This window comes from Planococcus citri, chromosome 1 (genome assembly GCF_950023065.1).
Source record: "Planococcus citri chromosome 1, ihPlaCitr1.1, whole genome shotgun sequence".
NCBI lineage: Eukaryota > Metazoa > Arthropoda > Insecta > Hemiptera > Pseudococcidae > Planococcus > Planococcus citri.
Window position 1 is genome coordinate 71,975,672 of NC_088677.1, and position 13,745 is coordinate 71,989,416.

General features: G+C 36.6%; 1 protein-coding gene across 6 annotated transcripts in view; it reads right to left on the reverse strand.

Moving 5' to 3' along the window:
- The window catches only part of nrm (neuromusculin), a 593,812-nt gene that overhangs the window by 45,444 nt on the left and 534,623 nt on the right, over window positions 1-13,745 (reverse strand). For all 6 annotated transcript variants that reach the window (XM_065370891.1, XM_065370847.1, XM_065370867.1 and 3 more), the window contains one exon: window positions 9,409-9,520. In XM_065370891.1, the coding sequence (XP_065226963.1) occupies window positions 9,409-9,520 (112 nt within the window). The remainder of the gene's footprint in view (window positions 1-9,408; window positions 9,521-13,745) is intronic.

Here is a 13,745-nt window from a genome sequence, read left to right on the forward strand (position 1 = left end):
TCCATCCTGGGGAAGTACTTTGTCAATATTGAATATCAAAATGTGGCGTGTAGGAACTGTAGGATAGTTGATAAGGCCACGGAACAGCTTGTTGTATCCAACAACCAGGGACACCCCTACAGCTTGATCTTCACAAACCACATATACACCAACTTGATGAAATATGTATATATATTGTGCTCAGAGCCATAAAGGAGAGATTCTATCACCCAGTGGGGCCAGCATCAGTATCCTCCTTGCCACCATACAGGGAGTACCTGTGCATCAGTGAATGGCATACCGGTGATCTGATCCCCGCTCAGGTGAAGAGTATACTCAAACATACCAAAGAACAACACGAGCTACAGATACAGAAGAGCAACTGGGAACGTACATCCAGTCGGATCAAATGGAGTATTTAAAAAATTACAATAAAAGAAATTGAAGACAACCTAATGCGGCAAATCCCCAAGTACACCTTGGCGCATTTCCTATTGACAAAAATTGTGCGTACAACATGCTGAAATGCATGCTTTTTTGCATATCACACGCATGTGTGAATTTGGACTTTTTCAAAAAATCGCATGCTATTCAGCCAGTGAATAGCATGCTTAAAAGTAAGCCAAAAGTATGTACAAAATGTGCGGAAATTTTAGCAGAAAAATTGCTCAAACTCACTGGCAATACTATCTACCGATTAATTGTGAATTTTAAGACATTTTAATAGATAATTTTTTCAAAAAAGTTGAAAAAAAATTTAAAAATTTGCGGTGTGTGTGGGGATTGATCCCGGGTTCCTGCGATGTGCGGCCACCTCACAGCTTAATAGATGAGAGGTTATTTTTGCATAAATGTTATCCATTTTTGGACTTGGAAAAATTTTTACTCACTGGTGCATTTTAGAAAATTCTTGGTTGCTAGATTGCTTCTGTTTAGCATGCGAAAATGTACATTTTTAATGTGATAATGCCCTATTGACAAAATTATGCATAAAAACAGGCGTGCTGATGCGTAATGAGTGAATTTGGACTTTTCAAAAATGAACATGTGATTCAACCTGCGAATAGCATGCGAAAAAGCAATGTTAAAGCATGTAAAATCAAAGAAAAATTGTAAAAAAATTTCTGCCCTGGATGGGAATCGATCCTAGGACCCGCGGGTTTCAATGTTTCCGCATCACCTAACCCACTAGACCGCTTCGCCTCATGCAAAGAGTGGAGTTATTTCCGCATAAATGTTTGTGCGTTGTGAACTTATTAAATTTTTTAATTTTTCTCCAAAATCCAAAAAGTGCAAACATTTATGGAGAAATAACTCCTCTCTTTGCAAGAAGGAAAGTGGCCGAGTTGGTTAGGTAACGTGGAAAAACAGAAACTGCAGGTCCCAGGTTCGATCCCTACCCAGGGCAAAAATTTTTTAAATTTTTATTCTATTTTACGTGCTTTAACATTACTTTTACGCATGATATTCGCAGGCTAAATCTCATGCTTTTTTTGAAAAAAGTCCAAATTCACACGTGCTTGTGCTATGCATAAAAGCATGCATTTTAGCATGCTATCGCATAATTTTTGTCAATAGGGTGCACACTTTTATACCAGTCCAAAAGCACCCACTATTATGCATGCTTTTCAGCATAATTTTGTCAATAGGGTTGTGTTAGCTAGGACTTTGAGATGAGTAAGGGCATTACAGTCTTATTTAGACGAGCCTTCGGCAATGTTGACACTCTGAAGTCAAGGGGTTCCAAAGTGGGAGATGTGGTGGAGATATGTTTTTTATGCAGTAACCAAAGAAAGATGCAAGGACAAGCCGACAATAGGAGACTTTGTAAGAACAATGAAAGCTCTGGCAACCAACTGCATAGAGCTAAACATCACAAAAATTGCAGTTCTAAGGTTAGGTTGTGGCTTGGACCAACTTGAATGACCACTCATTAAGCAAGCGCTCCTAGAGTGCTTCAAGGGCCTTATGGTAACTCTGAGAGTTTGCACCCCCCCCCCCCCCCCCCACCAGACATGATAGCGTGATTACCAGTACAAAGACTTCTTTTATTTCACCTCTGTACTTCTATTACAATATTTTCTATTACTAGTATTATTATACCCAAAGCCAAACTCAAGACACAAAATACTCAGGACCGAATTTACCTGGATCCGGAGATAATCCTAAAATTTACTATAATACTTTATCTATACTTGTAAATACTAAACTTATAATATAGAAAACAATCATTTTCTTGCGGGCAGTTGGTGAGAAGCCCTAAGCAAGTGCACCAACTGCCCCACAAAAGTCCAAATAAACCTTGTGGCAATAAATAGGGGCCGTAACTTGTTGGGACTACCCCTAGGCGAAATCACTCCCCCTTCAAACTTCACCCTGAGACGGGTTGGGGCCTCAGTCGGGATCGGAACAGGTATGATTGGAAACAAAACCTGGGAAGTGACAACTGGGCCTTAGATAACTGCCTAGGGGTTTGGGTCGCGGTGGGCAATCCGTCTCGCTTCCTCCCTCTCCCCCCTCCCTGTTTAGACTTGGGGTGAAGCTATAATTATATTTAGAGACATATGTTTATTCTTGTAACCCTTAGTCTAAGATTGTTTTTTTCTTTATTAATAAAATACCCCCACCGCCTGGTGCGGATTTGGGAAAAATTAAAAAAAAAAATTCATTGAAACTTCAAAGGATAACTTATTAGCCTATACTAGTGTTCTTAGAAATTCCTGCATTATAATTTTTGTCCTAAGAATATTGCCAGGTTGGATGGGTAAATGGTTCTGTTCTCAAATTCAGAAAAAATGTCAAAAAATCTTTTTTTTTCGCAATATTTTTCACCTACTTTTCCCGGGAATACCCTTTGATTTGTAATCAACCGATTTCATTTTCGTACCAGGACCAAGTTTGAGCGAATTTTATTCAAGTTACATCGACTTGCATTAATTTTTCATTTTCTTGGTATTTTTCTTTTATAGGAATAGAAATATTAGTTCAATCCACAGCTCGCATTTGACGTTCGTTCATCAGAGTATCCCATTTAATTAAATACAATATTTCCTCTTTTAAAATACTTAATTTCTAGTTCGTAAACCATTTTGATACAAAACAACGAAGCCGGAGAGCTGGCGAACTGATTGGTTTATAAATTAGTAAAGATTAAGAGGCGAGAAACGAATCGTTCAAATGGAAATCTCCCAGCGCTATATTGAAAGTTATAAACCGAAAGTAAAGAAATTTATACTTTACGGCTCAATTTTATTATATAGGCCTACATTAGACGTACAGGGCCAGGCATGGGGGGGGGGAGGCAAAACGAGCATTTTTATTAAGACGCGAACGAGGGAGAAGCATTTTCGCGGCGGTAATTTGTACAATGACGCGAATTTCGCGAGGGAGAATAAAACAAATTCGACGCCGGATACGAAGCGAGTGGAGCAGGGAGCTTTATACGTAGATTTAAAGTCAATATTTTTGTATTTCCGTTTCGCTTTTTGAATACTTCGGCTCTGCTCGCAGAGGGCCATGTCTTAACTCTCTCGCTAGCTGCCGGATGGTTGATTGGTTACGAATCCGGCATCGTATAGTACTCGCGTATTCTTAGGCGAAATCATTTTTCAAACACCTTGTAGCGATTTTGTAAAACATGGCGTTTTCGAGTGTATATTGTACATTAAAGCTGCGATAATCTTATTTCCTTAGTCGACTCATTTGTAAATTCTGACACTGAATCATAGTCTGCCATTAATAACGATTTTTATCCGCGATACATCTTCTCCGTGCTCACCCTCACCACCCTCCATCGTTGAGAGTTTTTTCTCCACTCCGATGTTACGAAAAATACACCCCTGCTTCTGGCTCTGACTCCTCCGCTCGTCTCCATTCGTTTAATGTTATTCTCGCGGGAATAAACGCGCCAAATATTTCAAATTTGATGACAATTTACGTCAAAGTTGTTTCTCATTTTTGCCCGACTGCGTTATCGATTGCCTTTTAAATAACACCGCGGTTTGATTTTTCCCCCTCGCCCCGATCCCTTTTATCAACTGTTTGATGGGTGATTATGAAATCGTACACGTATTATACTACAATAAGTTGTCGTTTTACGGTACCTACCTAACCTATGATAAAAGGGAGGCATGTAATGGAGTAGTCGAGGAGCACGGCGGAAAAAAAGCCAGCAGCGTGTTGATTGAGTATACTTTACTCAGGTTGCTCGAGGTGTGAAGAGTCGTCGACGAGACGTCGTTTTCAACAAATTATTTCGCGAGTTTTGCAACAATAGGATTGCAACAAGAGTAGAGTGGTCTTAGATACGGTATTGTTGTCGCTGTCGAGTACCCAGTGTACTTGATAAGATAAGGGGGGACACGACCGCGGCAACGGGTACTTTTTTTCATTTTAATTGCGCCATCGTCATCTCGACTTGGAAAAAATTCTCATGTTCGCGCCTTCCGGCTGCGTGAATATTTTTTTGACCGAGAGAATTTCCATGCTTAAGGGTGCCACAGCACGATTCGTCGGCTGTGAATGGTGCTATTTAGTCGGTCTTCGGTGGTGCTCTACGACGAACGAGCCATTTAATGGTGAACCTGTATAGCCATTGTTGTTCTACGTAGATTAATACATATTATTATATGACGAGCTAGCTCGTTTATTTCGGCGATGCTCGAGCTGGAGGAGTCAGAGGGGGTGGTTTCTTTTGCGTCAAGATGGATGTTCATTTAGCTGCGTCATCATCGAGACAGCCCCGGTAGCAGTCTTATGCTGTATGATGCTTGCAGAGAACGATGACTCGAGTAGCACGTGTCTGGAGCTCGATTCTTACGTTAGAGTACATCGAGTAACTAATGCTGGTCTATATGGAGAAAAAGCAGTCGTGTTGATAATTAGGTGAGTTTTATGTTTTAGGTTGAAAGAAAAGCAAGGGGAAGGAAGGGGTCAGGTGATTATGAAACGTGGCGTAAAAGGTATCTACGTGAGAGTTAATTGCAGCTAACATTTTTGAGAAACAAGATGAAATCCGAGCTGTTAAGGAGTGAAGAAGAAATTACACAGAAAATAATCACAAATTTCAGAACAAAGGCTTTTAAAAACTGGAACAACTGACCAAAATTTTTTGAAAATTTAAAAGAGTTTGGGTTGATGATGTCAATATGAAAGTTGATTGTCCACAAATAAGTCAACACCAATCTCAATCAACTTCCCAAATAAAGGGCGCCTAATATGGACAGGTTTTTTGTTTTTGATTGCCATGGCCGCCGTAATTGAGCTAAAAACTTGGTTGATAGCTCAAAATGTACCTACATCTATCTACTTTCATATTCCAAAGCTTCAACATTTTTGAAAAATTTCAAGTGTGTCAAAGGTATCATTTTCTGAAAAGTGTCAAAAATCAAAAATTGAATTTTGGGTCCTTAATATGGACTGTTTTGAAAAATCAAAAAAAAAAAGTTCTGAAATGTTGTAAAAATACGTTTAATTGCTGAAACACCGTTAAAATATGTTTAATTAAGACAATAAGAGTGAATTCCAAGTGGGCCAAATGAATTTTTTCCTGAAAGTAGTCAAAATTTTAAAAGTCAATTTTGGGTCCCTAATACTTATGGACTACTCGATGGTAGAGATCATAAAGAAATTGAATCATGGATTGGGATGGCAAAAACCGCTTTCAAAGAGATCATAAAGAAAATAAATCACGGATTGGGGTGGCAAAAACTGCTTTCAACAACCTTGCAAATGTGCTGGGAAATCAAACAATGAGTATAGGTCTGAGGAAGAGAATTATGCGATGCTACGTATGGACCATTCTGAAGTATTCCTGCGAAACATGGACCATGAGTGCAGAATGTGAGAAGAAAGTATCCGCTTCCCGCTTTCGAGATGTGGTGCTATCGACACGCACAACAATTGTCGATGTCGACATTTACATCGTTTTTTCAACATAATGATGGAAAAGCGATCAATTAATTATTTTGTAGGAATCTTCTGTCCATAGAAAATCCAGGTAAATGAAAATTTTTGAAATTTTCTCATTATTTCTGATACCTCGACATGCCATCTCGACGTGTAGATGTAAAATTCAATGCTCGAAATTTACATCTACAACTATGTTGACCAATTTTCCAAAATTAAAATTTCTGTTTTAGTGTTTAAAAGTTTAGTAAACATTCAAAGATATGGTCTTGTTCAATGAGGAAAACAAATTTTTTAGGGCATTGATGAAATTATGCACTTTTCCACAGTTTGGAGTTGTAGATGATATGATGTTGATATTGTGGATGTATTTGTTGATGTTAAATTTCACATCAACATTAACATCGACATGTCGACATGAAAAATGGATTAGTTTAGTACTCTTAGATAAAGTATTGCACCATCTTTGATATAAAGAATTTCTGTTCAACTATTTGATTGTACAGACTTTTCGTCTGTACTTCTTCGGAAGTGGACTTGATGTCGATGCTGTTTTCAGCACGAGCAATAGCCACATCAGAGGAAATAATTTTTAGAAAAAAATGTTTCAATTTTCAAACTCAAATTTTATAATGATACGACGCAGGAGGTCGACATAAATTTCGATGTGAATGTCGATCCATCCACATCCGTCACTTTTGGATGCCACATGTTGATGTGAATTTCGACCCTGTGTTGTGCCAATTGTTGACACGAATGCAGGTCAACAGCAGTCAACAATTACATCGACAATTAGCTCGACACAGGATCGAAATTCACATCGACATGTGGCATCCAAAAGTGACGGATGTGGATGGGTCGACATTCACATCAAAATTAGCATGGTCATTGTTGTATGGGGAAGGCCACTTTCGGATCTCATGAAGGACTTCATTACCAACAAGGAAGTATTAGCAAGAATAGGAGAGGAATGGAAAGCCGTAGTAGAAGATATCAAAAACAGAAAGCTAAAGTATTCAGCTCATAAAATATGAGAAAACGGCATTTTCATGCTATATCGATACAGGGGAAAATCCAAGGAAGATCGACGAGAGGGAGGAAACGATCGGAGCTGTTAACAACAAACTCACCAGCCAACTCTCCCTGTGAGACCCTGAAAGAAACAATAAGATATGCTAGAAACCGGCTAATATAGATGGAAATATATGCTATCTCCTGTAAAGGCTGTAAAGGAGTGTGACTACGACGACGATGAACGTGAAATCAACTTAACCCACAAGAAATGTACACCAGTACATATTAGGCTACCATATAACTTTGAACTTAGTATACATACCTTGAATAGTTTCCAGATTGTCTTGATTGATTCAGAAAACTTCACCACTTCTTAATAATAATAATAAAAAGCATTATACAGGGTCCCCGGGAAATTTTTCGAGAAGCCGGGTTTTTGAAACACATGAAAAAAATTTTGAGGTTCTCAATTCCGTTTTCTTCCCTCTAGAATCGCGAGTTTTGACTTTAGGGAGTTGATTTTGGTCTCATTGTGTTTTTCTGTGAAAAATACATCAGATTAAGCAAGTTCCAGCCAGGTAGTGCTGATAACCTCCGAGATTGGGTGTCAGTCTATATTAAGCACCAGTCCATATAGCGCCCTTACCCTTACCTATAGAAAATGAAGTGTCGAATTCTGGTTTCAGTTTTAAGCAATCATCTTGACTCTAGTCTTACCTGGAGGCACCATATTGACCAGAAGAAGACTCAAATCAACCTGAAACTCCGCCAAATGTACTGGTTGATTGGACATCATTCAAAAATGAAGATTGAGAGTAAAAGGCTAATTTATCAAATGATAATTAAACCAGTATGGACATATGGGATACAGTTATGGGGATGTGCCAAACCATCAAATCAAAAAATCATTCAAACAGTTCAAAACAAAACTCTGCGAACAATCACGGGTGCAAGATGGTTTCAGACCAACGAAGCACTACATAAAGATATTAAGATAAAGTGGGTGGATGAAGTCGTTTGAGAATATGCAACAAAGCATGAGAAGCGACTTCATGGGCACATCAACCCAGAAGCTTTTCAACTAACAGATACTAGTATGATGGTTAGGCATCTTAAATGTCAAAAGCCTCATGACCTAGTGATGTAATATAACATGTTATGTATATAGCAGAGTGGTTCACTGGAACAAATCGGCACATGTTACTAAATAAAATTAAAGTTAAATGTATTACTTATTTAAGAAGTATCTTAAGATTGTAATATTAATAAATATGTCAAAAAAAAAGTTTTAAGCAATTTTGATTTTTTTTTTGGGGGGGGGGGTGGTTTACTATCGGTTTTCATTCTGGTTTCATGCCTTGATCATGATCTGAAGAGGCGATCCTCTCGAACGAAGTGAGCTATGCAACTTTTTTCAAAGGTACATGTATCACTTTGAAATAAAATACCTACATAAGTAAACTTGTAGAACTTCATTAATACTTCAAATGCCACAATACTCCGGGTACAGAGTACACACACCGAATTGAAATAATATGTGAAATATCGTCCGCCAACTAGAGCGTGTTTCCGTTCACGTTCATCCTATCTTGGTGATTGCATTTGCGGCGCGGCGACGACGATGGCCGAATCGACATTGGCAGCCTTTTCGCCATACTACACCGTATCGACAATATTTTTGACAAAATCTCTCGTTCAGAAACACCACCATCGTTCGTGCCGCCGATAAAATGTCACACTAAATGCGGATTACTCGCGTACCAGCGTCGCATTAACGTCCATTGAACTTGCCTCAGCTATGGCGGTGCGATATTGTCGCGTATAATAATGATGTATATCGTTAGCACTAGATAGCAACTTATTCGGGTTTACTATATTATTTGCACCATTGTACCATACTATTCGTTTCGTACTCGTACTACACGATTTAGCCGAGTAATCTACGACTCGAAATGTACTCGTTTCGAGGATACTACATAGATAGATATTTATTCGCGATGAAATTGCAACACGAATACCACGATTGAAGCCAATATACTCGTACCTTCTTTTTTTTTCAAAATAAGGGCAGAAATTAGAATCGAAATCGTGGAACATTCAGAAAGGTTGAGAGAAGAGGGATACTCCTCTTGTAATTTGGAGAAAGGATAGAGCACCATTGAGAAGATGACAAAACTACAGGATCAGGATGGCATAAGTTATCTCAATATTGCCACTAACGATCTCAACCCTGAAATTGATATTCTTCGTCGTTTTTTGGAACGAATAATACGGGCAAATTTATTCCAAAATCTTTGATCTCTTCATCGAATAAAATCAACCCTACCTCAAATTATCTTCTCCACTTCTAAACCTCTAAACATACAAAAAAAAAACCTCACTCAATGCACTCAAACGACGTAAAAACACACACCAACCTAAGCCTATAATTACCGTCGAAAAAAAAAATCACAAACACCAAAAACAAAAGCCATACAACTAAAAACAATCGCAAGCTAATAAACTTACCAAACGCCGGGTTTCGTTAGCTTCGGATTGGCCACGTATTCGCAGCTTAATAACACCTCTGTTGTTTCATTAACTGTAATTTCTTCGGGCGAAATGGTGATAATAGGCGGATCTGCAACAAATTACCGGTAATTTTATCCCGTGTACGTTGGTATTTTCCTCTCGTTACTCTCTTTTAGCAGAGAGTTGCGAATTGTCGCAGTCGAATGGTAAATTTAACCCGTTTGAAATGCAAATTTTCCCATTCCCAACCCTTATAGCACTCAATTATTCCGTAAGGGGTACGAAGAAGAAAAAAATCTAAATATTAAAGTATACATAATATTCGGTATCGAGAAAATATTTTAGTCTAAATTAAACGCCATTGCGTTTGTGCGTTTGGTTATATATACATATTAAAGTGTAACAGCCAGATGGAAAGAGAAAAAGAAAGGGAAAAAAAGTCGACAAAAATGATATTAAAATGGTCGCAAAAATTTAATAAAATTTTATTAACTTTTTCAATCCGTTTTATTAATTTTCTCATTCGTATATGCAATCGCGTCCTAACATTATTATACTTCCTTTTTTATACTGTGTCGCGTATCACATACAGTAAGTACTACCTATACTCGTACTCGTACATTTCATTTGCAAACAACAAAATGCGTTTTTCAGTTTTAATACCTATGCGATTTTGTAGCTCTTGTTGATGTCTCTCTTTCGCTCCCTCGACTATCTATCTACACATGCAATTCTGCATGATGGGTACATGTCGTATGTACAAACAAAATGCCAGGTACGAGGTCCTAAAAGCCCGTCGGTTTAACAGCTTTTGCTCTTCCCCTTGCTTTTCAAATTGAAGTGGACGTACGTCATTTTTAATCAACGCCGAAAGCTCGACACCTCATTATGACGAAAAATACCGCAGATTTAGTCCCCATACAAATCTGTTATAGTTTTATCGTCAATGCTAACTAACTGCGTGATTGACGTCGTTTGTATGTATTTCCAATAAATGTAGGCCTATATGTCTGTGTCCTGAGTAGGGAAAGGAAGGGATAGAAAATGAAAATGTCATAGTGACGGATGATTTTAGTTCAACTACGATGGTACTCGTATATAATAATGAAGCTTAAATTTTCTCGATGTTGCTGACCATTTTGAAGCTTTGCTAGATCATGTGAAAATTGATAGCAGATTCTTTGAATTCACACAAGTCGTGATTCTCAGCGAATCTCGTAAAAACCTGAATCCAGTGAGGATTATTTTTTGTCAGCTTCGAATTTGTCTCAATTACGGTCCATTTTGAAAAAATGAATCGCCAGAGTCTTTTTGTTCAAAATATGGGAAATCATTTCAAAAAATTGGCTAATCTTATTTCAAATCAGCAGTTTTAGAAAAACTTCACGAAAGTGAACTTTGACATAAAGAACCATTTTGAATGAACCCCAGATTTTCAAGGGAGAAAATTGCAATTTGGCATCTTTGTCAAATGGAAGGATCAAGCTGAAAGTTGATCTCACTCAACTTTATTTTAATCATTTGAAACAATCGATCTTGATTGTAAAATAAATCACAGAATCAACGGAAATCTTTTCGATTTTCTTGTATTTCCCCCAAAAACGAATTTTTTTAGGAGTCTTGGACAAGCCAAGCTAAAGACAATAAACCTGCTCAGGTGGTAGAAATTTTAAAAAATTCTGGGCAACTATTTCGACGAAAAACAAAAATAATCGAACTAGTAAAAGACAAAATCTTGGATAGTTCCAGCAGAAAGAGTTGAAAAAAATTGTCAAAATTTTGGAAAATCAGGAACAAAAAATGATATTTGCACTTTTCTAATAGGTAGGCAAGTAATACCCAATGAAACTTTGAAAAAACCAGATAAAAATTTTACAATTCGAAAAATATCTCAAAAATTCAAAAATGTATTCATGCAAACGGTTCATAATTCTAAAAATCGTATCAAAATTTTGTTGAAGCTCCGAAATCGACGCCTGTAGGTACTTTTAATTTTTGGTAGTAAAATTTCACTCCTAATAAAGAGATCTCAGTGGGTTTGGGTTTTAATCATTTTTTTAATAACAATGTCAAATCACTCAATAATTTGGCAAAACACTTCGAGCCGTCTTTTAACCCTTTCAAGGGGAAAAGGGAGGGGGTAGACGAGACTTTTAATTCAACAGCTTGTCATGATGCTCAACATTAAATTTCACAGCTCGTTGCGAGGGTATATTTCAAAAATCTCGTCAAATTTCAAATAGTTGAAAGTTGGACTCTCTAAATGAAAGCTCAACTTTAGAATTGGAATCCAAATTCGAAGTTATGATTTCGAATTTGTAAAAATTAAATGTTAGTAACTTTTTACGTCAGTTCAAAACTAAATATCGTAATTTTAAATTTATTTTTAGTGATTTTTTTTTAATACTCCCGTTCTCTGAAAGTTGTTGATTTTTATAATAAAACAATTTGAACCCCCGAACTGAAAATTAAATCGTGCCTGGAGCCAACAAATTTTGAAGAAATTGAAAAATGTTATGAAAACATTCGTATTGAAATTCATTTTCAAGAAAAAAACACTTTTGAGATCTTCCAAACAATATGGTCCCTCTCTACGAAACACTTTTCCCAAGTTGAAAAAAATCAAAAAAATTAACAGAAGAACAAGGGGTGATTTTTTCCGAAAATTTTCTATTTTTACGTTCTAAATGAACTTTCTTTTTAAGAGAAACTCTTCCTCCGTTCCCCAAATCATGTTGATACGCCTGCATTGAACTCCGAAATGTTGAAAAAAATGAATAAATAAATTGGAAAAAATAAGAAAGATAATTTATTGAGTGTGAATTCTTCTAATGTTTTTCAAAATGATCTCCCCTTCTACCAAAAAAGTTCCTCTGACTATACGATTTTGGTCTTTCTGTACTAAGAGAATCCCTTCTAGTGAAGAAAAAAGTGAAAAAGAATAAATTTAAAAAAAAATTTTACTCCAAATAAATTCTGACACAAAGATAGAAAATTCTCAAAAAATTTTCACAGACTTTGAATTCATTTCATTTTTTTGAACTAGATGAGATTCCAAACACAAGAGAAAATCATGACTTGGTGGACTGAAGAAGCTTTTTTCTTTAAAAAAAGGGCTATTTTGAAGAATTTTTGTCACGTGGATTGAAAATTTTAAATTTTTTTCATGCAATAATCTCCTGATTTTATTTTTTTGATTTTCCTGACCAGGGGGGTATATCAAACAAGGAAACCAGACCAAAGGAGAGTTTTTTTTTTTGAAAAGGAGGTCATTTATAAAAATCCTGACGTAAAAAGAAAAAATTACGTTCAATTTTTAGTTTTTTAATTTTTTCCAAGCGTGGGGTGGGGAGGGGGCAACGATTTTTACATGGAATTATATTGGTGGGGGGGGGGGGGCGAAACACGAAAAATCTCGATTTCAAAATAACAACTCAAAACCTGACAATAATTAAAGTGAGATTGAGAGTGGTGATTTTTGAATTTACTATTGCAACTTCACCACATTCTTAAGCTCACAAAAGCATCTAGGTACAGCACTTTCATTTTTTTGTTTTTTTTTTTTGTTTTGTTTTAATAACCAGACAAAAAATTTAATTTTCTCGCGACAATAAATCTAAAGCTCTGAGAAGAAGCTCACAATTATTGTGATTTTGAATTTATTTTTATCAAAATGTTGAAAAAATGGTTTTAAAAAATTTGCAAACATAAAAGACATTTAAAACACACAACCAAACAATTACCTTCAAATGTAGGCATGTGCAGCATGTTTTTACTACAGGACATTCGTTCCACATAAAAACTTAGAATTGGGGAAGGCGAGAAAAAAATGACTAAATTAGATCCCACCACCTACCCCTTTCCCTACCCCGAGATTTTGGAATGAAAAAATTAACTTGTTTTTAACAGATTTGCTACAAAATATATGTTTTCAAATGTTATAAAATTTTATAGGTAATTATATTTTTGAACCTCAAAGGGTTTAAAAGTCACTCATGGGAGGAGAGGGGGGGAGAGAAAGTGAGACACCCTACTGACTTGATGGACTCAAACATCATGCTACGTCTTTTTGAGACCATTCGACGTCATTTTTCTCAATTTCTTCCAAATATTGAATCCAAAATGAGGGTATAGATCCTCAAAATTTGACCTTTTTTTCGATCGAAAACACATATCTACCCCTTTATGTAGTTTCAAGTTTGAACTGAATTGAAACATGAAATTGAAAACTCACAATTGAAACCTATTGCTTTCTTATCCTTCGTAGAGGTAGTGGTCATCGAGGGCACATCCTTAAATTTAGAGCTCAAGAGTAAATTGTCAATTTTGGAGAG